At 40.4% G+C, this 23,793-nt stretch overlaps 1 protein-coding gene across 4 annotated transcripts in view; it reads right to left on the bottom strand.

Moving 5' to 3' along the window:
* LOC119033422 (VPS10 domain-containing receptor SorCS1-like) overlaps positions 1 to 23,793 on the bottom strand; it is a 141,439-nt gene that overhangs the window by 4,802 nt on the left and 112,844 nt on the right. For all 4 annotated transcript variants that reach the window (XM_037123475.1, XM_037123476.1, XM_037123477.1 and 1 more), the window contains 17 exons: positions 21,773 to 21,919; positions 20,116 to 20,218; positions 19,812 to 19,888; positions 19,253 to 19,344; positions 18,989 to 19,096; positions 18,538 to 18,655; positions 18,232 to 18,365; positions 15,361 to 15,474; positions 13,997 to 14,168; positions 13,534 to 13,720; positions 11,119 to 11,252; positions 10,898 to 11,021; positions 8,966 to 9,078; positions 7,969 to 8,103; positions 2,782 to 2,881; positions 1,242 to 1,350; positions 2 to 156 (listed from right to left, as the gene is read on the bottom strand). In XM_037123475.1, coding sequence (XP_036979370.1) covers positions 2 to 156; positions 1,242 to 1,350; positions 2,782 to 2,881; positions 7,969 to 8,103; positions 8,966 to 9,078; positions 10,898 to 11,021; positions 11,119 to 11,252; positions 13,534 to 13,720; positions 13,997 to 14,168; positions 15,361 to 15,474; positions 18,232 to 18,365; positions 18,538 to 18,655; positions 18,989 to 19,096; positions 19,253 to 19,344; positions 19,812 to 19,888; positions 20,116 to 20,218; positions 21,773 to 21,919 — 2,122 coding nt within the window. The remainder of the gene's footprint in view (position 1; positions 157 to 1,241; positions 1,351 to 2,781; positions 2,882 to 7,968; positions 8,104 to 8,965; positions 9,079 to 10,897; positions 11,022 to 11,118; positions 11,253 to 13,533; positions 13,721 to 13,996; positions 14,169 to 15,360; positions 15,475 to 18,231; positions 18,366 to 18,537; positions 18,656 to 18,988; positions 19,097 to 19,252; positions 19,345 to 19,811; positions 19,889 to 20,115; positions 20,219 to 21,772; positions 21,920 to 23,793) is intronic.

Genomic DNA, 23,793 nt, shown 5'->3' with positions numbered 1-23,793 from the left:
CCTCTGCCTTTTGAGTCCAACTGCACATCCACATGATCCAGCGAGGTCAACTTGTCCCCCTCAGGCTTTGGGACGGCTATGGAGGTCACTGTCGGGATGACCTCTTGTTCTTTGTCAGGCTGCTCCGCTGTGTATGTGTTGATGCCTGGGATCTTCCTGTAGGTCATAAAAAAAAAAAAGAATCTTCAAAAAGGGAGAAGTTAATGGAAACCTGCCATCAGGTCTGTTTCCCTAATGTGTTTCCCTAATGCTTCCACTGTGCATAATGTGTCGCGCACTATTTTTAACTGTTAAGGATGGGAGAGGATTGCTTGAAAGCCAGAAACTAGGGCATTTTGCATTCCACTGGGCATTGCTCTCTCACTTTCATATTGTTCACCTCACTTTTCAATCAATTTTTCATCCCCTCAGATGCACCCCCAATTCTGCTTAAAACCAACATCTTGCATTTCTAATTTCAGATCCTCCCCATGTGATTTCGTGCTGCAGCTGGAGCTGCGGCATTTCAGGCGGCTTCTGAGACTCAGAGTTAATTTTTTAATGTAGTAATTACCATCCTGAAAGTTGAAGTTAAGCGATGTTTTACTTTATAATGAGCAAAATTTGGCAAACTACAGAGCTACTAAGCCGTTCCCCCTGGGTGATTGGCATGGGATTACCTGCAGCGGAGGATGCTATTTACTGTATGCCCCTCACTGTATAATATATGTTGTCTCAGGACTTATCTCCTCAACCTTTCCTGCCATTCCACAGAGTATGCCTCACCTTGAATGGCTGTGTTTAGCATTTTCCGAAAGGTCAACCCTCACATTGTCAGATAGATGAATATTGATAACTGCAGGACTCTGACACCCATTCAGCTCTGTGGGAGAATTGATTAGACTGTCATTCCCTGTAATATTCCGCAGATTGAGACAGAGGGGAATTGTCTTATTCCTGGAGCTATTATTGTGTCGGCGACGTCCATAACTCAGAGATATATGGAGTCTGAATACTCGCGGAAAGTTTGGGGAGTTCACCAGCGAGGTGGCTTGCTCGGAGATAATGGGGATGACTCTTGTGCAACACACACATACGCACACACACACACACATACACACACGTTGCACTCAAAGATAACATAATACCTCTCCCATCACAGGCATTTGACACAATGTGAGTCTGAACATTTTGGATGAATGAATCCTCCCACATTCTTTCTGACCTCATATGTAGTTAAAAATACATCCAGCATACTGTACCTTTTAAATTTATATATTACAAAGACGGCCAAGCCCATCAGAACGACCGACACGAGCATGATGACTGCGGTGCCACTGTGGCCGCTATCACTGCTGTCCACGAGAGGAGCTTTGAAGGAGACAGAATGAAAAGAGAAATTGAGTGCACTGGCGGGCCAAATGGGGAAAAATGCATACTTCTACCATCTTATATGAATTTAAATTCTATCAAAATCCGATTAAGAAACAATGGAGAATCACCGCTGGCTTGTTGTGCTGATAATATTTGAGAATAATGACTTAGTGCGCAAACGCCCAATTAACACTTTATCTTTTTTCTTCATTCTACATCCAGGATAATCCACTCATTATCAATACTTCTCTCCAGGGAGCCCCGAGTGCAGAATAAAACAAACACCAATGAGACAATTAAAACACATAAGAAGTCTGTTGATCAGGTGTGCTCTCCACATTTCAGCTTACATTTCAAAGCCTGTTATCAAACTGGAAGAACTGCACAAACTCTGGCCTGAAATAAGAAACAACTGTAGAAACAATTATTTGATTAGTCGTCCATCGTTATGACAAGTTCATGGCACAGTTATTCTGTTCATGATATTAACCCGATAATCAGTCTAACAACATACTGGAACCAGTTTAATGTCACATTTTGTCAGGAAACAAATATTTCTATTGCAGCGCAGAAATAAATAGATGGTGATGATGTCATCATCCTGTTGTTTTCTTAGTTTGGAGTATTTACACATATCTCATTTCACAATATGAATGCCACGTCTTCAGCCATGGTGACAGGCTCAGGCAACTCAAAATGAATGAAGAAGCCAATATTAGACTGTACATCAGTGAGCGAGACAGCTGTTTCAAGTAAGTCACATGAGGATATCCACAACAATTACATTCACAACAATCAATTTATTTTAAGTGCTTTTTAATGCGATCGCCCCAACCCTATTTGTCAACTGTTGAATTAGACCCAAACCATTTTGATAATCAATTAAAGGTGCAGTATGTAAGAACTTTAGTTGATTGAAATTAGCAACAGAATGTGAAGAAATAATGACGTCTACGTATCGTTGTAGATGTATCTACTAGATTAGCATGCTAACCAACTCCTGCTTCTCTAATATGGACCTCTAGCTGCGCAGCTAACTGAGCTATATACCTAATGGCAGCTTCAGTTAGCAGCAGGTCCTGGTTACATGGTGACATGCTGCCCCCTATTTGTTCGGAGTTTTGTTTCAACAGGTGGCCAGTTCTATCATATTGTGCCCTTTAATTGTTTTGTGTACTTTTTTTCAAATGTGGGTATTTTCTTGTTTCTTTAATTCTTTAAACATTGAACTGAACATCTTTGAGTTGTGGACAAAACAAGAAACGTGTTCTGTTTTTTTTCCCACCATTTTCTTACACCACCAATTAACTGAAACAACAATCAACAGGTTAATTAAATGAAAATAATGCAGCCCTTGATCAACCACCTGAAACGCTAATTTTTCCTACATAATGAACCCGAGGACCGCCACCTGTGCGGCAGACTGACCTGGAGACAGCCGCGTGGCGTACACGTTCACCTGCACCCCCGGTCTGAGTGTGAACTGGATGAGGTCCTGGTTCAGAGCACTTAGCAGAACCTGAGAAAGCTATGAGGGGGAGTGACAGAGCAGAGAGGACTGTGTTAGCGTTGGCCGCACAGCAATATTCCACGGTCATCAATATTTCAGTCGCAGTCATTTCATCCAACAGCCTGAATTATGAATCAGAATTTTTGCTTCCTTCTAAAGAGGAGCAAACGTTGATATGACACAGAAAAACCCAACCTGCTGTTCTGAAAACCTGGTGGGGCTTTTAATACCAATGGAGACCCTATCAGCAATCTACCAGCAGTCTGCTCACGGCGCAGCACTGACATTTAGAAAGAAAAAAAATTAATCCTCCGATATTTATGGGGATCTTTCACCTGTTGTTTTGTTTTAGTAAAAAAATAAAATAAAAAAATCTGTGATTTAAAAGGCTCGATGAGGCGCAACTTTCGGAAACATTCTAATATCATAAAATTGCGGTTTTAATTTTTTTTAGCCCCCAAGTGCCTCAAGTTCCCCTGCTTTTCACACCTAGATGAAGCAGTCATTTAACAAGAGACCAAAATGCCTTCGCAGAGCCCATTTGAGTCCTTAGCCATGCCTCACTAATTCCATCTCGCTCTTTCTAAAATCTTTCCACTGGTTAAAATTAGACTGCTCTACACAGTATGAATAATTACTTTTTGTTCTAGTGGCATATCAGGGTCAGTAAATCTATTACACATTTTAATAAGCTGCTCCACACATACACTTGCCCACCAAGCACGTGTGTGTGTGTGTGTGTGTATTGGCAGCCGCTCACTTAATGCATCCACATTGCAAGTCATTCACTGGAGATGAGAACAGTGAACTGAAGATTTATTACCCTATTGTCTGTGAGGTTCTGCCAGGTAATCAGACAGGCTTTAGATAAATACATCTCTTTAATTCCCAATCCAGGCCGCCTGCCCCAGTTTGCCTCCTTTTCTCGCTGGTGCCAATTATATGATGCATCAACGTAATTAAATACCTATTAACTTGGTTCAAGACTGTCTGTGAGCCGGCAGATTTATGTTTACTTGTGATACACGGAGCTCCTCTCCGTTATGATGAATAAATGAGCTGTCCTAGCCCGTGCTTTTTAAAAAACATCCCTGTTATTATATTGTTTACATGTTTAATTGCTTTCTGTGACATGATAAGAGATCTGTTCGGAAGATCCAGGATTATTTTTTTTTGCTGTGAGAGAATAATAACAACCATGACGCATGGTGGCTCGGAATGATTATGACGTTGTTGTTATTATCTGACGGATTAGGCAAAACTCTAAACTTCCTCATGTATGGTGCTGATGCTGTGTGAATGTTATTAATTCAGTGCTCTGACGGGTGCTGTTTCACTGCCTTTGCGCGGGAAGACATTGCCCTCTAGTGTCGACATTGTGCTTTGCTCTTCAGGGGCGACGGAAATACAAGAGTGCATGTGTGGGAGCATTAAATCATTTAGCACTCGAGCGATAGAGACACAAAATCCCATTTTTTTTAAATGAGCTTCTGTGATACAGTGAGTGTTTTTTGGGAAACAAACTCAAATTAACAATTTAAGTGCGTGTTGCAAAATTAAACCATTATAAAACTACAAATGCAGTCGAATTCAGAAGCAGTTCTTGGATTGAATGACTCAGGGAATTTGTAGGGCTTTACTCTACAATCTGGTAATTAAAGGAGCAGGGGGAGATGAAATGGGCTCTATGTGTCTGCATGCTAATGACAGCGGAGCTCCAGAAAATATTCCTCTTGTTCTTTCTGTACGCCACTTAATGAACCACACCACAGTGTCTGCATCTTTTACCCCAATTACCACAAAAATGTACATTCTTCATTACCACTGACCTTTCCAGAGGAATAACACAGTGTTCCCGCAACCCACCGTGCAGCCAGCACCGTCCATTTATTTTACCGTGATATGAAAATACATTTGCAGAGGCTTTAAACTTGGCTGACTTCAGTAATCCATCACCATGAGCATCATGTCGACATTTATTTTTGTCAAAGGTAACCTTATTGTTCCGTGACAACGGAGTGCAGGCTTTCCGCATAAAGCTGCACTTAAAACTGTGTTACCATTCAACGATAATGTAACTTTGACAGAAATAAATGCGGACATGATGCTCATTGTGATGTATTGCTCTCACCCAAAAAAACGACTTTAAGTTCATACCGCAGCTGAAATAACCAGAGGCTGCCTGGAAGGTAGAGGAACTGCTTTAAATGCATGTAAAAATGTTAAACGCTTTATTAAAGAAGTGGGAAAATAAATAATAAACGTTTTCATGCAAAGTAAGTTTGACTTTTAACCTCTCATAAAAAGAGATTTTTGTATTTCAAATAAATAAAAGGAAAACTGGGCCAGGGGATATAAACAAACAAACAATCAACAAAAAGTGCGTGCTAACAACCTCCCACGTAGAGATAAGAAGCTGTCTGTTCACTGCACTTCTATAACGCTGCTCACTCACTTTGAGTAAAGTGACTTTAAGATGTCTTTGAAGAATGTTCTTCAGGTCAGAGACTTCTTCAGTAAAGAAAACAAACAATCTGAAGCTATTAAAGCTAACGTGGTCGACGTATTCTTCAGCGCATGAGATTAAAGATAGCAGACGTCTAATATCGGGATAATTGATGGAATACGAAAGTCTGAAAATAAATCTGTCTGTGTCGAAGAGAAATTGATGAATTGGAGATGATTGAAGAAGACTGCAGAGATATCTGATACAATCCAGACAGTGACATGTATACAAAAGGGTTTCTCTGGGACAAAACCATTTTCATTTTCATTTTTTTGTTTTCATTTTGGCTCCAGACTCCAAAGAGTTGATGAAAATATCTGGAAATAGAAGCTGACTGCTCTTTTGTTAAATTATCTCAGGGTGAAATCCGGGATAAACTCATGGCACAGGACGCTTTTGGCCACGAGCAAGAAAGTTCTGCAGGCGAGTCCTCTAACGAAGGACGACTGGACTCCAGCTGTCAATGAAATAAATTGTTGGGAGAAAATTCACTTTTATCTGAAAGGGGAATTCAGATATTGTTACACCTTGTTTACATATTTTTGGTGTATAAATGACTAATAGGTACAAGAAGTTTTGGAGTCAGTCCAGTAGATGGCCTCAGCTGGCAGCCACTTCACAGAGCTCATCAGATTGTTGCTCTAAGTGTCTGACAGCATCGTGGAAAAAGTCTCTTAAGAGATGTTTCCCTTTCTGCTCTAAAGTAAAAAGTTTGTTGTTGAACCAGAAACAGCAGCTGTGTCGCTCTCGCCAAATCCACCAAACTCCATTAACGGAAATAGTGATTTTATCATCAAACACACACACACACACACACACACACACACACACCCATCCTGTTTGGTTTGGTTAAAATGGACACTGGTGCATTTTCCGGGGTTGTTGCAGTTTTTCGTTCAGACAGGGACTGCTCGCAAAGGTGGGTCCCGGTCCACTTCCATGGGGAACCTGGTGCGGTTCATTTGTGGTGTGAAAGCAATCTCAAACAATCTCAAAAGCTAATTACAATTAATCCATCATCTGATTGTGAACTGTTCATGAAGCAATCTTATAATCAATCTTCAGCCAAGCATCCAAAAAAAAAAAAAAATGTGGAAATTTGTGCCTTTAGCTTCACTTGGTAGTAAATCATGATTTACACAATGATGAATAAACATCATGGATAGTACAGACAACAATTATGACCATGGTTCAGTGTGAGTGATGTTTACACTGTTGTTGTAAATGGTTTTGTTTGCTGCAGCAGCTCTTTTATTAAAGGTGGTGAACAGGATCAGACGGTTCTTTGGGTCCTTCTGTTTGACCTGCATGTTAAATATTTCATAGAAACATGTACACGCGTCAGCTCGTACACAATTTTCCCTGTAGAATAAGTCAAAAGTTGTTAAAGTTGCTGTGCTGTGTCTTACTCCATGTACTTTGTCAGTCCATTAAAGTCCATTAAATAGTGTGTGACAGCTGTCCCACAGTGTGATTTATTATTGTACAATAAGATTCCTGTTCCCTCCGTCTTGTTAGTCATTATTTACAACATGTGGTCGTTTTGTAGTCCAGTAATTTCTCTGCAAACTTGTGATGCCAAAGAAAATAAATACACATCAGAAGCATTAAAGAGCTGCAGAAACTGCTGTGAAGTTTGATTTCCCCACGTGAGGAATGATGATGTGCAACTGATGCCGGATGCCAAAACTGTTGAATCATTAAGTAACGTGTCAGTCTTTATGACTTGTGTTTACTTCTCCCGGTTTGTTTGTAGAAAATCAGTGCGAACAGGAACTAGACCAGAACCAAACTACTGATATCTACTATAAATGTAAATATTATAAATGATAAATACATTTCCCTTGGGTCCAAGTCAAGTGAACCTGTTTGTGTCACTGTTCCAACAATCACAATTTTCGATTTGTGTTGTTCGAACCCTCAATCCACCACTGTGAGAGCAGTTTCCAGGTCTTTATATTGTTTCTCCTCCTGCTGCCTCCCTCTGTCAGCCTTCTCTGTCGCTCCCCTCTGAATGTTTTCACATCTAACTGTTGTCTCATGAAGAGTTTTTGATCATTTAAGACGAGGATGTGAACAATATGTAGAAAATATACTGCACAGTGTGTAAATAGTAGGCTCCAGTGTGTAATAGTAGACTATTAAATTTAAATTAAACTGTAAAGTTTAACAACCTTAAACTCTACTTGCTAATTCTGAGGTAATCAGTTTCCTTGATGTTTTTAAGTAAACTCACTTTGTCAGTTTTCACAGTGTGGTAAACTGTTCTCACTGTACACATACTGCGGTTCTTGTGTCAGCCCACTCATTTACCTTGAAATTATGTAAAAACTAAAATTTCTGCAAAAGCAGATAACCTTGCGGTGAGAGAAAACACGATGAAATGCGCCGTCTTGTTAATCCAACAAAAGGGCTTAAACTGACTCAATAGTGTTGTATGACACTGTAAAGTAAAGGACATATTCTCCAGGGAGGCTGTCTCCAGAGACACTCTCTTGACTTCCTCAGCTTACTTTCGTGCCGTTTTTAATTATCACAGAAAACCACATTTCACTGAGCATCTGCCAGGCACCGTTAAAATGATGTGAGAAGACGCTACCTGATCCAGGTGCGCCCACTTTTCATCCATGCCTCCGTGTCTCGACCTCTTCTCGGGCACGATGAAAATCTCGGCCGTGGTGGGTAAACCTGGGAGCACCGTGACCAGCAGCTGATCCTGACTGATTCCTGTGACCTTTAGTGAACAACAAACAAAAACTCATTAAAAAGGTTTTTTTTTTTTTTAATTGACACTGTTCGGGGTGAAAGTCTGTGTCCTGGCCCTGAAACATGATCATTGAGTAAATACCTTTGGCCTCCCGCTTCATATATCGTTTGCCTAAGTACCAGTCACTGTCAAGATGTAATGCACGGATCAGCTAAAACATGCAAGTTCAATTTGACAGTCTTTGGTAAATGCCAGGGCTTTTAGTGCATTTACGCCATAACCAGAGGTCTCCTGTCAGCTTCCTGGTGTAAACTGTGGCCCTATCTGACAAGACAGAAGGTCAAAGTGAATGTTTCATACTGAGGGCTACTGTAGGATATATATAGAGCTCGGTATCCAGGTCTTTTACATAACCTGCCGCATTCTCGACAAGACCAGGCGCACTTAACCGCCGTTAGACTCTCGGCACTTGAGGTTTTCGGCGTTCTTTCGATGTAATGGCATTCAACTCTTTAAAGAGCAAGCGGTAGCTGTCATGGCGGTGCTTTTACCGCCCTTTAGCTCTTTGACAAGTTCAGCTGAAAGCTTGTACTGGTAGTAATGATTTTGGGTGATGTGCCATGTCAGTGCGTAGAGGTTAACAACTAATTACACAGTGAGGTCAGAGACAGCGCAAGCAGCCGAGTGCACCACTTGACACACAACCACACGCGTACATTACAACTGCAGCACAACCGAGAATGGAAGTATCGCGAGCTCACCGCACAGAGTTATCTTTTTTTTCTCTCTAGGCTAGAACAAAGCTACTAATTGCCAAATCTGAAGAGGGTCTTCTTGAGTTTACTTCGTCCCCGATTGTGTCACGTTATCTGGGAGCTGCTCAACTGACCTGAACCATGGAGCTCTTCACCACTCTGCCGACGTCCTCCCTCCACTCAGACACCCCGGGGTTCAGCTCGTCCAAATTAGAGGAAAAGGCCAAAACATGTGACCGGAAATAATCTGCAATCCAGACAGAGATCTAATTTAGACCTTTCTCCTGTCAAAATCCCCTCAGCAACTTAAAATAGCCCTGACCCTGACTGTGAGGTCGCCTTTACAGAGGCAATTCTGTGTCCTCAGCAGAAAATATGGAGGCTGGCAGCGTGAATGCCAAATCGAAGAGGACGGAGAGCGCTGGAAACATCCTCAAGTTCATAAATGTTTGTATGATTTACGAGTTCAGTTGACTCATTTTAAGATGCTGCATTTTATAACCCATTCGTCTTACACGTCTTTGCATAACATGAATCTGATTTATCTTTGCATAACATGAAAAGATTCATCTGAGAAGCGCTGGATTTATCTTATGCAAAGATGCATTAGATGAATGCTTTTCTTTTCTCTCCTGGTGCTGTAAGAAGCTAAAGGGATATGTTTTGGTCCTGTGACCTTCTGCCTTAATTTTGCATCATTATCAGTCACTAAATCCTTGACTTTGTATAATAGATGCTACCAGAGCAGACACACCGTTCCCATGATGAAATACATTATATTGATCTCACGGTACTGGCGGCTACTAGTGCACTACTTTTCACTACATCCACTATTTTGCAGACATCAAAGTGAAGCCAGAGGACGTTTATGAAATGTTATTCCTTTTGTAAGGTGAGAACGGGCTGGCCTTGGTTAGGTCCTAGTTCTGTGTGTTGTAATATGTGTCTATAATAAAGACAAAAATATACTCTATGAATCTTACATTTAGAAAATAAGATGATTTCTCTGCATGAATGCCGACAGAAGTGAATAGCTGTGTGATTTCACAGGCTTCATTCAAAGTACAAACAAAATATGACACTCTCGACCTCGAAAGTAGCCGCTTAACAAAGCAATTTTAATTACAAGGTCCACTTTTCTAGAGCCCTCAGCTTCCTCTCGTGACCTTTAACATTATTTAAATGAATCCTGAGCAGATCGACCTTTTTGTTAGCAGAAGCACCAGTCTCGCTCAAGGACGAGTCTCTTTTCTGAAATCTAGCGAGCTGAGTTGTTTACAGTTGTCGCCTCACCTCCATCGTCACAATCGGTTAAATAGTCTTGACTTTGCAAATAAATTCTCGTTAGCAGTTCCTCTAGGTGAGGTCCAAACTCCTCTCTTCAGCTTTGACTCATGTTTCCACCATCGTGTCTTCATAGCTCACCTCTCGGTAGATTTCTTTTTGAGCGAGCCCTTCTGCTTTCTGGTTACGAAAAGGTCTATCTCTGTAGAAATCGTATGAATCAGAATGTTGTCAGAAACTTAGATTAACGACCTCAGCCTGTCAGCGGCAAATAAAACCACTTTTATTAGACATAACTTTGACAGCTGCAGTTGCACCAAGGGATTACATCGCACCCGTGGCAGCTGTGTTGCGGCTGGCAGCTGAGGTGATCGACAGGAGCGATTCCAAAATGTTACGAATCATTTACACACTGAAACATGTAAATATGGGTCCCAGATTTAAAACACTGGAATTTCCCTTTAATTGTTAAATTTCAAGTCTGTTTACAGCTGCTGTGAGTGATATATTCATATTCATATAAAATAAGTGTTGAATAGCTCTGTATTCCAACAGTAATCACTGTTGTGCAGTCTTTGGTCTGTTCTTCTCGCTTTAAAATAGAAAATAAATGTTCTGGTATCCCTGCCCACTTTATCCAATCGAGACGCGAGGCGGTCCTGTCTGTTTGCTCATATGTCTGGTGACGAGAGGAAGGGTTGCTAACTATTAAACTGACTGAAAGTTAAATGACGACAAGGATTACAGCGAGAGTAAAATAAAAATGTGTATATAAGATTTACCGTAAACTGCCACAGCCATTTGATCCTGAAGGACAGTGTTTCCCACTGCCGCCTGGACGCTGACAGTGTGACTTCCCTCCTTTGAGAAAGTGAAGGACATCGCTCCGTCCAGGGTCACGACAGGCTGAAAGACACCAGAGACACACAGAGATGTACTGTGAATCTGTCAGGTCATTTGGTTAATAGGCTGCATTGTTGGGAAATGAGAAAATAAGACTCGCCTCTGTTTTGTTGTCAAACCACCAGTAGAAGATGACCGTCCCCACATTGCTGGGGCGTAAAACTGTCGTGAGGTTCACCGCTTTGTTCTTCACGACCACAGAAGGAGCCGAGAGCTGGACTTGCTCCAGTTGACCTTTTGGAGAGAAAACATGAGAAAAAACAAAAAACGAGAATAATGGCCAAATGCCGCTTTCATGATGCTCAAATGTCCAAGACAAGCCACATTTTCGGCCATATTCAGGCACAACAATGAGTGTCTGGAACACGGCGGACAGACAGACGGACAGCGGAGTTGATTGCAATGTGGGAGCAGCTCGACAAGTGTTTGTAGATGTTTTTGCCGCAGTGAAAATGTCACCAACGGTCTCCATTATAATGAGCCGAATCCAAGCTGACCACCGCTGCCCTTCTCCGTCAATGACGAGACAACAAACAGCCATCTTTTACGCCTACGCTGGGCGAGGAACACTCAAAACTTTGGATGGGGATTTTTGGATTGAGTCTCATTTTAATGAGCCATTCGGAAGGTACAGAAGAGTCATGAGCGTATTTGCCAAGTGTTTTGTACTATTTCTTTTCTCTCTGAGGGCTCACAAGTGTTTTGACCTATTTCAAGCCTGTTGGATCTTGTCGTCTATGATTAGCTGTGATGAAGTATAAAGAAAAAAAAAAGCTTATAGTGTGAAGGTGAAGGAGGCTTACACAGCTGTTTTGAAATGATACAGATTACAACTTGGAGTGGACCCTGAAATATAAATGATTGTGTCAGTGGTAATGATTAATATTCAACCAAGATATTAATCATCACAAAAATGCACTGAGTGTATTTTCGAGGTACAACAACTGTGCTGAATGCATTCGGGTCTTCATAAAACATTTGCAAAGCCATTTTTTTGATCATTTTGAAACGTGTTTTGTTTGAATATGTGTTGAAATGCTCACAATCTCCTTCTTCCCTGTCTTTACTTGATATGTTACAGCCACCTGTTTGTCACTGAAATATCATGAAACCAATGACGAGAAAGAAACCACAACATATCACCATCGATAGAGTAAAAAAGAAACAACTGAAACAATTTTCAGGCCCTCGTCCGAGGATCGTAGCTGCTGTTTATCAAGGATATCTTCAGTGCATAAGTGCCGTGTGGGTTGGGATACTAGACTGAACCCCCTGGTATAGATCAGTGGCAAGAAAATGGAGATTTACATTTTGGAAAAAAAATTACAACAAATATTTTTGTTCATAAAAGGAAGACATTTATGAACACCCTCCTTAGATAATAGACCCTTATAACCATAGCTGCTTTGTTTTGGCTTCTTGTGTATTTTGTATGTTTCAACTGTGTTTTTCAATATTTCAAAGGCTTCTACTATCAATCAGGACTTCTTAGTGACGTAACTTCACGGTTAATTCTCAGTTTTTTTGGTGTAGCAACTTGTGTTACATTGCCATTGTAACTTACGCTGCACATCTAGCCTGCTCCAGAGCAGGTTGCATTCGAGATAACAGAAAAAAACACACATAAAAGCACCAACCAATCAGTTCTCTGGAAAACGGTATAATCACTCGTAGAGGATGCCGCCGAGCTTAGTATGCAAATCGTGATGGTATACACCTGTGGAGGCGGGCCCCCCGTGTCATCTCCATTCATCTTTTTCCTCTTGTTGGCTGCAGGCGATGTCAGAGCCATTACATTGTGCTTTAGCCCCACAGATGTTTTACAACAGAGGCTGATTGAAGCACTATAGCCTTGTACTTTCTGCAAGATATGAAAGTTCATCTTTGAATTATGTTTTTATATTTATCTTTTATCTGCTCCCAAGTTCGTTTGAGATTTTAGCAAAAAAGGTTGCGGCTGAAAGAATGAAACAAAAGCTGCAATGAACACCATAATAATAGCCTACATATAAGCAGCATATTAATTAAATTGAATACACAAATGTAATTATAGTCAGATGATCTACTTTTGCCCTAATGGTGGAGCAGTGATATTGTCAGCCTCTTAATTAACACGTTCACACAGTCTGTGTTTTTTTTTTTCTTTTTCTCAGCTGTCCATCATGTAATTGGCCGCTGTCACTGTGTTAATTTTTAGCCTGCGTTATGTGTTTAACTTCTTTGTGTTCGTCAAACATTGTAGTTTGCTCTTCTTTCATAACATATTCTGTTGTGCTGCTGGAAGCCCTGGCAACGGAAACATAACCTGGGTATGTTGAACTTGCTTCGTTATGCACACCTCAGATTGTAAAAGTCATGATTTAATATAAAAAATACCCTTTATTTTAAAACAATAACAATGAATTTAGAAAAGTATAGTGGAAGAACAAATGTTGTCATGTAGAAACGTTGAAAAATCAGTTGAATGTTCATGTTTGAGCAGAAACTTTGATAAAAGGATTTTTTCTCGACTCACATGTGACGTGCAGGTACAGTATCACCCTGTCAAAGCCCAGCATGTTGGTCGCTGTGGCAGAAACCTGGTAGATGCCGACTTTACTGTAGATGTGCTTGACCCCGTCCTCAATGGAGCTTATGTTTACGTATGATATGGCGGTCCCGTCACCAAAGTCCACCGTGATACTCGTTGTGGAGCTGAGACCCTTGGAAAAGGAAAACAAAACCCTGTCACTCACTGCGCAGCCTCGTATGTTTGTCGGTGTCCTCGCCGACACAGAACAGAGCGCATTTTCCATAATATGTACAAGAACGAGGTCAAGTGGTGGACCTTGTCACTGCATTTTTACTTGACATGCTCGTGCACCAGCCTCCGTGCTACGCCTCCGAAAGCATCTCGATAAACACATGATCACACTCAAGAAAAAGGCATGCAGCCCGTAATACACAGTGCTGTTGCTTTGTGAGAGTCAAGTCAGCACCTCTTCCAGGAAGACCAAGAAAGTGACATTCCTCTCCAGCGTTGCTACCAGTGTTCCCTCGCTGGTGAAGAGCTGGAGGCCCCGGGGGGCCTGACTGGGGCACTTTTGTCGCCTGGGGCTGAACTGCAACAGCGTTCCCTCAGTGCAGTTGTTAGACAAAGCCCTGCGATATCTGGAAGTCATTTAAAACACCCCAAAAAGACACATATGAGCACTACACAGGTGTGAAATAAGACATAAAACACATGAGGACATTCACAAGAGAAATAACTGTGGTTCTGTCTATTTTCAGCCCTGTTTCAACAGCAGCCATCAGTTACAGATGAGTTCATCTGAGCTGATTTCAAACCTGATGTTACTTAAAGGAGCAGTTAGTCCTTTTGGAGAAGGAAATAAAAATGAATTATTTTAATATTCATGATATATATGAGGTGATAATACAGAAACATTATCTTTTTTCATGACTGAATAAACAAGATGTTCTCGGAGGAAAATAAGTTCCCCAGAAGCTTTGAAGGAGGCAGGGTCCGCCACAAATAAACAAAGTCGGTGGGCTGACTGTAGCTGGTTGTTCGTTTATTATTTTAGGAGTAATTATAATAAAGATCAGTCACACACAGATTTGTTAATCGTTTTTTTGTGTTTTGACTTTTCTTTTCTTCCAGAAATTCCACAGTGTCTACAGTCTTTAGCAAGGATGTGGTACACATATCCCTGTTTGGGATTCACTGATATGCAGTATTTTAATATGTACGTACAAGTTTTTCATCAGTCAAACCTTTAAATAGTGCATAGTAGCACCGTCTGTTCTGTGTGAAAGAAACCGCTTTCACACAGAATATTCAGATCCTTCACAAAGGGCGGGTGGGTGATACGGCCAAAAGATAATATCACAAACTATCTAATCACAATCACAGTCCATGAGTTTTGTCTCTTAATGTTGAAATGCTCTGCTGACTTTAGCCAGATACAGTTAATGTGGTCATTTAACACGTAGATACCTGAAATCTGACAAGAAGCCAAAACTAGAAGAGGTCAGTTTAAAGGGTTTAAAAATTCACAATGTGTTGAATATGATATGCTTATCAATTGTATTGTATATCAAATCTTGACTTGGACATTAATTACTACCACCAGCTGTGGAATAAATGTAGTGGGGTGGAAGTATAACTTAACAGCAGAAAATGGAAATCTTCACCTTAAAACTATCCTCAAGTAGCTTCAGTACTTGCTGAGATACCTCCCACTGCAGCAGGGCAGCAGGTAATTTTATTTTCAGGAAGCTGAGTTACAGATTTAACAAAGGGTGTTTGTGCAGCCACTACTCCCTTCGCTCGTGTCAGTGCAGGATGAATGAGGTGTACCCGGTGGTGTTAAGGAAGCTGTCCCCCGTGATGCAGTCTCGAGATGTTGCTGAAGGAACAAACCAGAAAGCCGGAGTGCAGCTCCCATCAATCCTCCTCTCGAACCCGTAGTCGCTGTTTCAGTTGGAACAACAAGTAGAGAAGAGAGAGAAACACTGGGGTGTTAACGAGATTATTTATCATTTATTGAAAATACGAAATAAAATTACTCGGCTCAAACAGAATCATTCACAATAGATGCATCCCCACTGTGAATAGAGGTTTTCTGGACTGGAGAAAAGTTTTTTTTCAGCGCACGGCAGCAGCAGCTCAGAGTATTTGAGATTTGATGTTTTATGGATCAAACAAGCACAAAAGGCATTGTGCATCTTTTTCACAAACTATAATTACACCTTGGCAAAGTCAAAGGGATCCGTCAGATTGCTTTCATCCTGATCGGGGAAAAGCCAGAGGTGGGAAGTTTAATAAGGCTTTTAGTAATAAAGTGGTGTTAAGCTTGTTTAATATGGGAGTCAGCGCTGCTCAGTCACCAGCAGTGAAATCAGGAAGATAAAAGAATGAGAATCAGAGAAGTGAGTGAGCCATTTGTTATCTTCAATATGTAAATATATTCTAATTTCATATCTTCATTCTATAACCTGTTCTCATTGAATATACAGTATATAGTACACTTCATTACTGCACTACTTGTTTACATTACACCTAATAATCCTACTTTTGCTGTGCTCCTGCCAACCACAGTGTTATAATCTATTTTATTCTATAGCCTCATGTATATTTTTTATTAAATTTGTATTCCGACATTTTGATTTATGTTGATTTATGTGAAAATATGCAGTGATGCACTTCTATCACATATGTGACTGTGAGGACTGAACTTCCATGCTTTCACCAAAATGCTTTAAGTTCACTTGTGTTGGGATGATGGAGCGTTAATGTTTTACAAAATGATGCTGTTAAAATTAACACAATCCCTGATTTAAGTTTTAAAGGAACAGTTCACCGAAATATGAGAACGGAGTCGTTATCTGTGGGTCGATTTACACAGTCCACAAAACATGTCTTTCATTCTTCAACATTGCTTCACAGCAAAATGTGTTTGCAGCATTCTCCTAATAAAGTCATTGGGGACTTGTTTTGAAACACAACAAAACAAGGGGGGAAAAAAATCTAAAATGCTTCCACACAGCTTGTCTGGCGGAATCCTCTAGTAGCTCCAAGATGCCACACTAATTTGAAATCTTCACCATAGCTGCTAAGATAAAAGCGTTAGTACGCTCAACTGCAAACATGGTTTAGATGATGACTTGTCAATGTATGTCTGATGTTCAGACTTTGATTACACCGGACAAGCTGTAAATATGTTAAAAAAATATATATTTCATGTTTTAACAAGTCCCCAGCTACTTCAGTTGTGCACTATTATGTACAGTAGCATTCATGTAGCATTTATTAGCATTTTTGTGACATTTAGTCATCCTGTTAATAACTGTCAGCTAATACATACTGCTTTATAAGTCAACACTAGCCGCTTTTAGATAGAAAGTAGACAAGGCACATTGCCGCCTTTACCTTGCAGCAAATGTGCTGTCTTGTTTTTCTAAAAGGGAGGTGTAATATTCCTCCTTTTCCAAAAGTCGCCACTGGGGTAGGCGTAAAAATGTGACATGGTGAAGCACAAATTTGGGCAGTGAACAGTGACAACGAACTTGTCTTCAAAATAAGAGCCTTACATTGCACCCCATTGGAGTTTAGAACTGGGTTCTTAGCGGTGGGCTTTTAATTTGAAAGTAGCGACCGTTAGTAGCTTTCCGCTACAACAACAAGTGGACACAACCAAGCAGCTACAGAGACCGAGGAGACGCTGCATCTCCCGGATCTCAGCGGCTGTCCAGTTGTTCATCTTGACGTTTGCGGATGAAGTGATGGACTGACTGCTGTGATCAGCTGTTTCCTGGTTTTAAAACTCCCCGGCTGGGTCGCACAACAGTGCAGGTCATCGACACCTCTGCCCATCTCACGCAATTGCCGGCACATCGACGCCTCGGGTTTAGATAGCAGTCGAGGCGGAAATAAGTGTACCCTCCGAGGCGGCAAATTGGCAGACAAAAACAGACCCCCAATTTACCGTCTTCTGTCTAAATCTGAGGACCGAGCCGCAAAAAAGGACGGGCAAATTAGCAGCTTGCTGCCCAGTGTAAAAACGGCTATTATCTACACTGTAATTATAGAGTAGTACTAGGCCCACATCTTACATCTCTATTTATAGCAGAAATTCTATTGTTTTTGTAAATACATCACATTTATTTATATAGTTGTCACACATTATAGTTTAGTGCAGTTTAGTCTGATATTTCTATTCTATTCTATTCTATTCTAAGGAGAAACTATAATATACCAGTTCCCCTCGGGGATGATTAAAGTAATTCTGAATCTGATTTAGGAGAACGCTGCAACACCGTGGACAATGAAACATTATCCATCTTTACATTGGCCTGAGGATGAGCAGATGAGATATAAGAGTTTTGTTTATGAAGCACGATCACTGAACACCAGTTTGATGATTAATATGTGACTTTACCATCTTGTAATATATATATAGATAGATAAAGAAAATATATTGATTATAACCACAGTCTCAACATCAAAATTCTTCATACCTGTTTTAAAGTCATAGTTTTAACATCCCAGGTCACCAGAGAGGTAACTGAAATAAGACTGAGAAGTTGTGAATTATAAAATATAAGTCTTGCAGCACTCCGCTTGTTGTGCCTTAGTTTTGCTTCACAGACTGTGCCTCTGGAGATTGATAAAGTGTTGTGCATTGGATTTAATGAAGTGAACAGAGTAGCTGCAGAGCAAGGAACTCACCACTCAAAATCTGCCTCTGTGCAAGGGCAGGAGTCTGACATCTGGGAAATATACTGCTCTCTGGCCTTGACACACCGAACGTTTGCTTTCAGTTTTTGGTAGATTCTCTTCATTCCCATGATGCACACTTCTCCCTGTGATGAATAATGCATCATATACATTTCAGAGGTTCCCTTCCCCTTTCATTTCTTTTTGTTTTTCAACCATCTTGCTTTTATTGTTCGACTGAATCAAAGAAATTCACTCGAGTTTAATCAACGACTGAATGGTGTCATCAACAGTCGAGTGGCGGCGGGATTCTCGTACCTCGTTGTGCAGCTGCCACGTCATGTAATCATCGGCTGTGCAGCGGTGTTGGAAAATGGACCGGAAGTCGATTTTGACGAGTTGCCACTCAGATCGATGACTGAAATGACCAAAGATTCTGCACAAACAAGTCAGAAAAACAAACAAAACAAAAAAAAATTGTTACAAAACATTTGGTATACAGGGCAGACTGGAGAAAGAGAAAGCTGTTGTGTGAAAACCTTCACTGTGAGTAATCTTAATGCGCTGACTTTAATCTGTGTTCCTCTGTGAGTTAAGAAACTCCTCTGCATCTGGGGCTCATGAAACCCTTTCAAAACCACATTAAATAAACTCAAGAACATTTATGTACACTTCTAAGTCTTCTTCAGGGTGATGCATAATCACCCAGCGCAGTAATTAGGAAGACTAGAAAACACATGAGCTCTTTTCTGCTTCCTTCAAATCTTACGTCATGATGAGGGTGTCCTCTCCAGGCTCCCCCAGCACCCCGTCAACATAGAGCGGAGAGGAGGTGAAGCTATATTTGTCCCAGTTTCTGCCCTCATCAAAACTCAGCCTGAGGGAGAGAACAATGGTTGGATCACAGACAGACCAGCCACAAATAGAGCTGCATTCAGTGAGAAAAGCCTCGGCAGGAAAGCTGTCTCACTCCTTGGTTTGAAGATTGAGTATAGGCCCTAAAAAGATGTGGCAACTCCTCGGAGAGTCTTACCAAATATGTCTAATTGGGAGAGGTGTGTGTCGGATGGCCACCAGAGATCCTCCTTGATTCAGGAAAAACACGCTGTACTCTTCCTGAAAAACCTGCAGACGAGACGAGCCAAAGAAAAACTCAAGTCTACGGTGACAGCATAAAGAACGTGCATACTTAACGCCTACAAGCCAAACAAACCGAAAACCTCAACGAGAATCTCAGCCGCAGCGAGCGTTGCACACTTTGTTGATTTCTGCCGTCTTAAGCCGAGGGCAGAAATCTTTGGGTTTATTTATTCTACAGATCACAGATACGCGTGTCGCGCACAAGGCTGAGTGTCAAAACGACAATTCTTTACTTCTTCTGTGGGAGAAAGTGAAAGATGGCATTGGAAGCTGAATCACATTCCTTGTTTTGCTCACCTGCTTTTCATTCTGATAATGCAGAGATAAAGTCGAGTTTTCTGCCGTACGTTATATTGAGGGGGAAATTTCAGGGATAAGAGAGAATATAAACGAGTTCTCTGGAAAGGAATAAGAAGTAGCACAAAATGTACACACGGTCGTCCTTACTGTACCTCTCTCCATGAGTTTCCAGCATCAGATGTGATGAAAACACTGACGTTAGTGCTGGTCAGCTCAGGTCCAACCACACCTGGGTACAAAAAGGCATTAAAGGAGCATTCCCTCAAACACATGTTGTTATTATAACATGGAAGAGAGGTGCACGAAGGATTGATTTCATTTCATTGTGTAAACTGTCGTTAGCTGGGAAAGACAGAAGTAAAGAACAGATTTGATTGGGAGCGCTGAGGGATGCGATTGAGGATAAACAGCAGTATGGATGTGCGAATCAAAGTGCAAATCAAATAATCTCCTCACCTGATGCTATTATAATTCCTGGGGCTGACTCTTTGCTGACAATGTTTCCCGAGGTGTAAGGATTCTCCGAGACGTGCAGGTGCAGATGTAACGAACAGTACGGCTGCGAAACACAAAAGCAGATTAGTCCACCGAATTCAGAATGTGAAAATGAAACACGAGGGTTTCACAATAACTCTCCTGAATTAATTGTGAATCGATCATTATTTGACAGCTAATTATCTTGGAAAGCAATTTGAACATGGAAAACAAAAACACCACACACTGATGTTATCCCGCACCATCGAGTCTCCGTACAACGAGACTGAAGAGGGGTAATTCATGCTGGAAGTTCAATTCCAAAGTCCAGATTTATGCTCACTTATGTGTCAAAAACCCTCCGGAATTAATCTTGAGGCTACAGCTGCAGATTTAACAGACTGGGTGGATGCAGTGATAGATAAGACTTTATTGATCATTCATCAAGGGAATTCACTTGTTACAGCAGCCCAAGACTCCAAGCAGAGAGGAAAACAGTGACTCAGTGATGGACTGGAAGTGAAACAAGACAAAAACAAGATAGAAATAGAAGAATTAAGTAAAAAAAAACATCCTCTGTTTAGATTTTCTTTTTATAGAATGGTTGATCGGGTTTTTGTGCGTGTTATTTGTTCTTTATTTTCCTTTATCAATATTTATCTCTTTTAGTGTCATCGTCTCCTGTGACCTGTAAATGACCTGAGCATCATATGAAAACACTTCCTTAAACCTGAAAACCTGCGATAAAGTCTCGATATGAAAACACTCGAAGTCCTGAAGACTTTGGCTTTAACTGGAAGCTATTGCCTTTGTTCTAATGTTCATGAAACAAATCACAACTCATTTCTTCAGTCACATGTCTTGAAAGTGACAATTTCATTCAAAACACTTAGATTGCATCAGGCTCTAAAGTCTTAAAGATATATACACACAAAAACGCTCCATCCAGGCTTATATAAATGTTTAAAACACACTACTGCATATTTAAGTACTGCACTTCACTGCATTACATTCACACCAATAGTTATGATTCAGTTATATATTACAGAATATTACATTTTACGATGATCCTTAGAAAAGTATTACAGTATGTTTTATAACAACTACCTTAAATAAAAGGTGAATTAAACTTAAGTTAAAAGTTATTTGACTGTTAACAACCAATCACACGTTTATAAACTATTCATTCAGCAACTGTTTATTGTAAAGTAAAGTAATGTTCATAAACCTGTACAATTGCTTAATAAATTGTTTATAAAGCATTTCATTGCGTATAAATAGTCAAATAACTATCAAATGTAGTTGAATTAATTATAAATGTACTATTCACAAATGATGGTAACTTACTACCATAGTGAACAATCTTCATTTCCATAATTAATTGCAGGCCTGTTTGTTCAGAAGTCTTTTGTTTTATCTTTAAATTATTTGATATTAACTCAACACAACTGCGACACAAAGTTTAAAGTAGTTTAAATAACATGAACGATCTCTTCAGCTACTGACATATTCTGTTTATGTGATACACAGTTGTTTGCACTCTAGGACCACAGCACAGCAGCATCCATTGTAGTGTTTTTCTGAGCAAATAACGGGAATCCAAACAAGTGATTCTGTCTCCCGTCAGTGGCCCACTTACCTGTTCACAATAGACCTTATTTCCCTGGAGATCGGTTGTTGGAGCCTGTAGAAGACGCCAGTCTCTCCCCTTGTTGTATGTGATATAAGTTTTCACTTGGTTCTCAACAACTTTATTTGACAGGAACACCCCTTTAATCCCGGCAACCTGTGAACATGAGAGACGGAGAGCGGTAGAGGGAAAAATAACAAAAAAGGGAGGAAAAAAACACAACCGTAAATTATTCAGGCTTAAGTAAAGCTGAGGGCCTCGTTCAGAGAGGAAGAGATGTCTGAAAGTGATAGTTTTTCTGACAGGGAGCACTATTTTCGACCATCTGTAGGACTCTGCAGAATCAAAACAACATATGGCGCAGCCCTGAGATATTTCTTCTTCTTTGTATTTATGTGCAGACTTGCACGTGCAGCCATCGCTTTCAGTTTCTCCTCCGTTCAGAGTGCACAGCTCTTTCATCAGAGACAGAGTGACCGTTTCATACTGTCTGCCGGTAAAGTCACCGTAAAATAAATATTACTTGGCATAAAATATGTGGAGGTCAGTGAGCAGGGGAGAGTAACCAGCGCTGATGGCTATCTTAGGTGCGCGTTTGTAACAATGTGATGCTTTTACTGCTGGCTGCAGATGAGGATAATCCAGAGTGATGCATACATGTGCATTCACCGAAAACCTCATAGCACATCTGTCCACACAGATAACACATAAGCATGTTCAGGGATGGAGTCAGAACTAAAGCTGCTTTTCGCCTGCATTGTGACTAAGTGGCACTAATGTAAAGATGGTATGTTTCCTAAAGACTCAGCCGACTCAGTGTTTGTCATTTCTCTGGGACAGTGATGTCACATGAAAGTGGGCAGGAAGCAGATACAAGGAGGACACTCAGGCGCTGCAGAACAACATGCAGTGTACCAACATCTGGTCCATTATGGCAAGGACATCCGGGACACAGCAGAAAAATCAAGATGAACTCAAACTCAAGTTTTAGGCTGTCTGTTGGTACTTAACTTGTCAGAGCCTGTTTAATTGTTCATGAAAGCTCCTCAAACTAAGAATTTAAATTTGCATGGTGCTCTTACTGTAGGTACAGATGGTGAATGGGGCCTTTTGATTTGCCCGTCCTCGGCACGATCGCTCCAGATTCTACTCTTGGTATAAGAAATAAAACTTGAAAGTCAGGTGGATTGACTCTGAATTGCACGTGAATGTGTGTGGACTGAAGAATAAAGCTAAGAGGCATTCGAGTGTGCAGCAAGAATGAGTTACATTATTGATAAATCTGTTTAATCTTTTTTTTTTCTTTGCTTAACGTTTCAGTGAAAAATGACTTTACTTTCTGAGCATTCAGCCCAAGTTCTTTATATTTCATCTGCAAGAATTAGTCACTAAATAGATTTTAAAATAGGAACTTTTTTCATAATCCATTAACCTTTTAAATCATTTATTTAAGCACGACTCCCAGAAAAATTGTGGTTTCTCAAATGTGACACTTTCCTGCTCATCCTTGACTTCACATTATTGGAACCTTTTTTTGGGTTCAGGACTGAAAACAAGTTGGTTGGAACAAACAAGAAATCCGACATTATCACCTTCTCTAAGAAAGCACATTTTCACCATCATGATTTTTTCCATTTTATAAACCAAATTACCAAAAACTTTGTTTGTTAGATTAAACTAAAAGGAAAACAGTCATTAGTTTCTGCCCTTTTTTTGTCTGGCCAACAGATGATTTGTAAAAAAAAAAATGGAGACATTGTAGTCAGACGGACAATTTGTATTTACTGCAAATAAAGCAGGGAAAAAAAAGCAAATTCCTAAATGTAAGACTCCAATATGTGTGGGATTTGTGTCTGAATAATTATCGAAAAGTTTGCTCAATTATCAAAATCATAGTTGCTGTCAATCATTAACTTCTAACTCCTATGTGAAATCATTTAAGCATAATTCAAGTACACTCAGCATTGAAAACAAATACCAACTCTGCAGCTAAGAGTGCAGAATTGCTGAGAAAGTTCATAATGTTGCAA

This window comes from Acanthopagrus latus, chromosome 15 (assembly GCF_904848185.1).
Source record: "Acanthopagrus latus isolate v.2019 chromosome 15, fAcaLat1.1, whole genome shotgun sequence".
NCBI classification, from domain to species: domain Eukaryota; kingdom Metazoa; phylum Chordata; class Actinopteri; order Spariformes; family Sparidae; genus Acanthopagrus; species Acanthopagrus latus.
The sequence above is the reverse complement of the archived record's forward strand: the minus strand, read 5'-3'. Positions and strand labels throughout refer to the sequence as shown.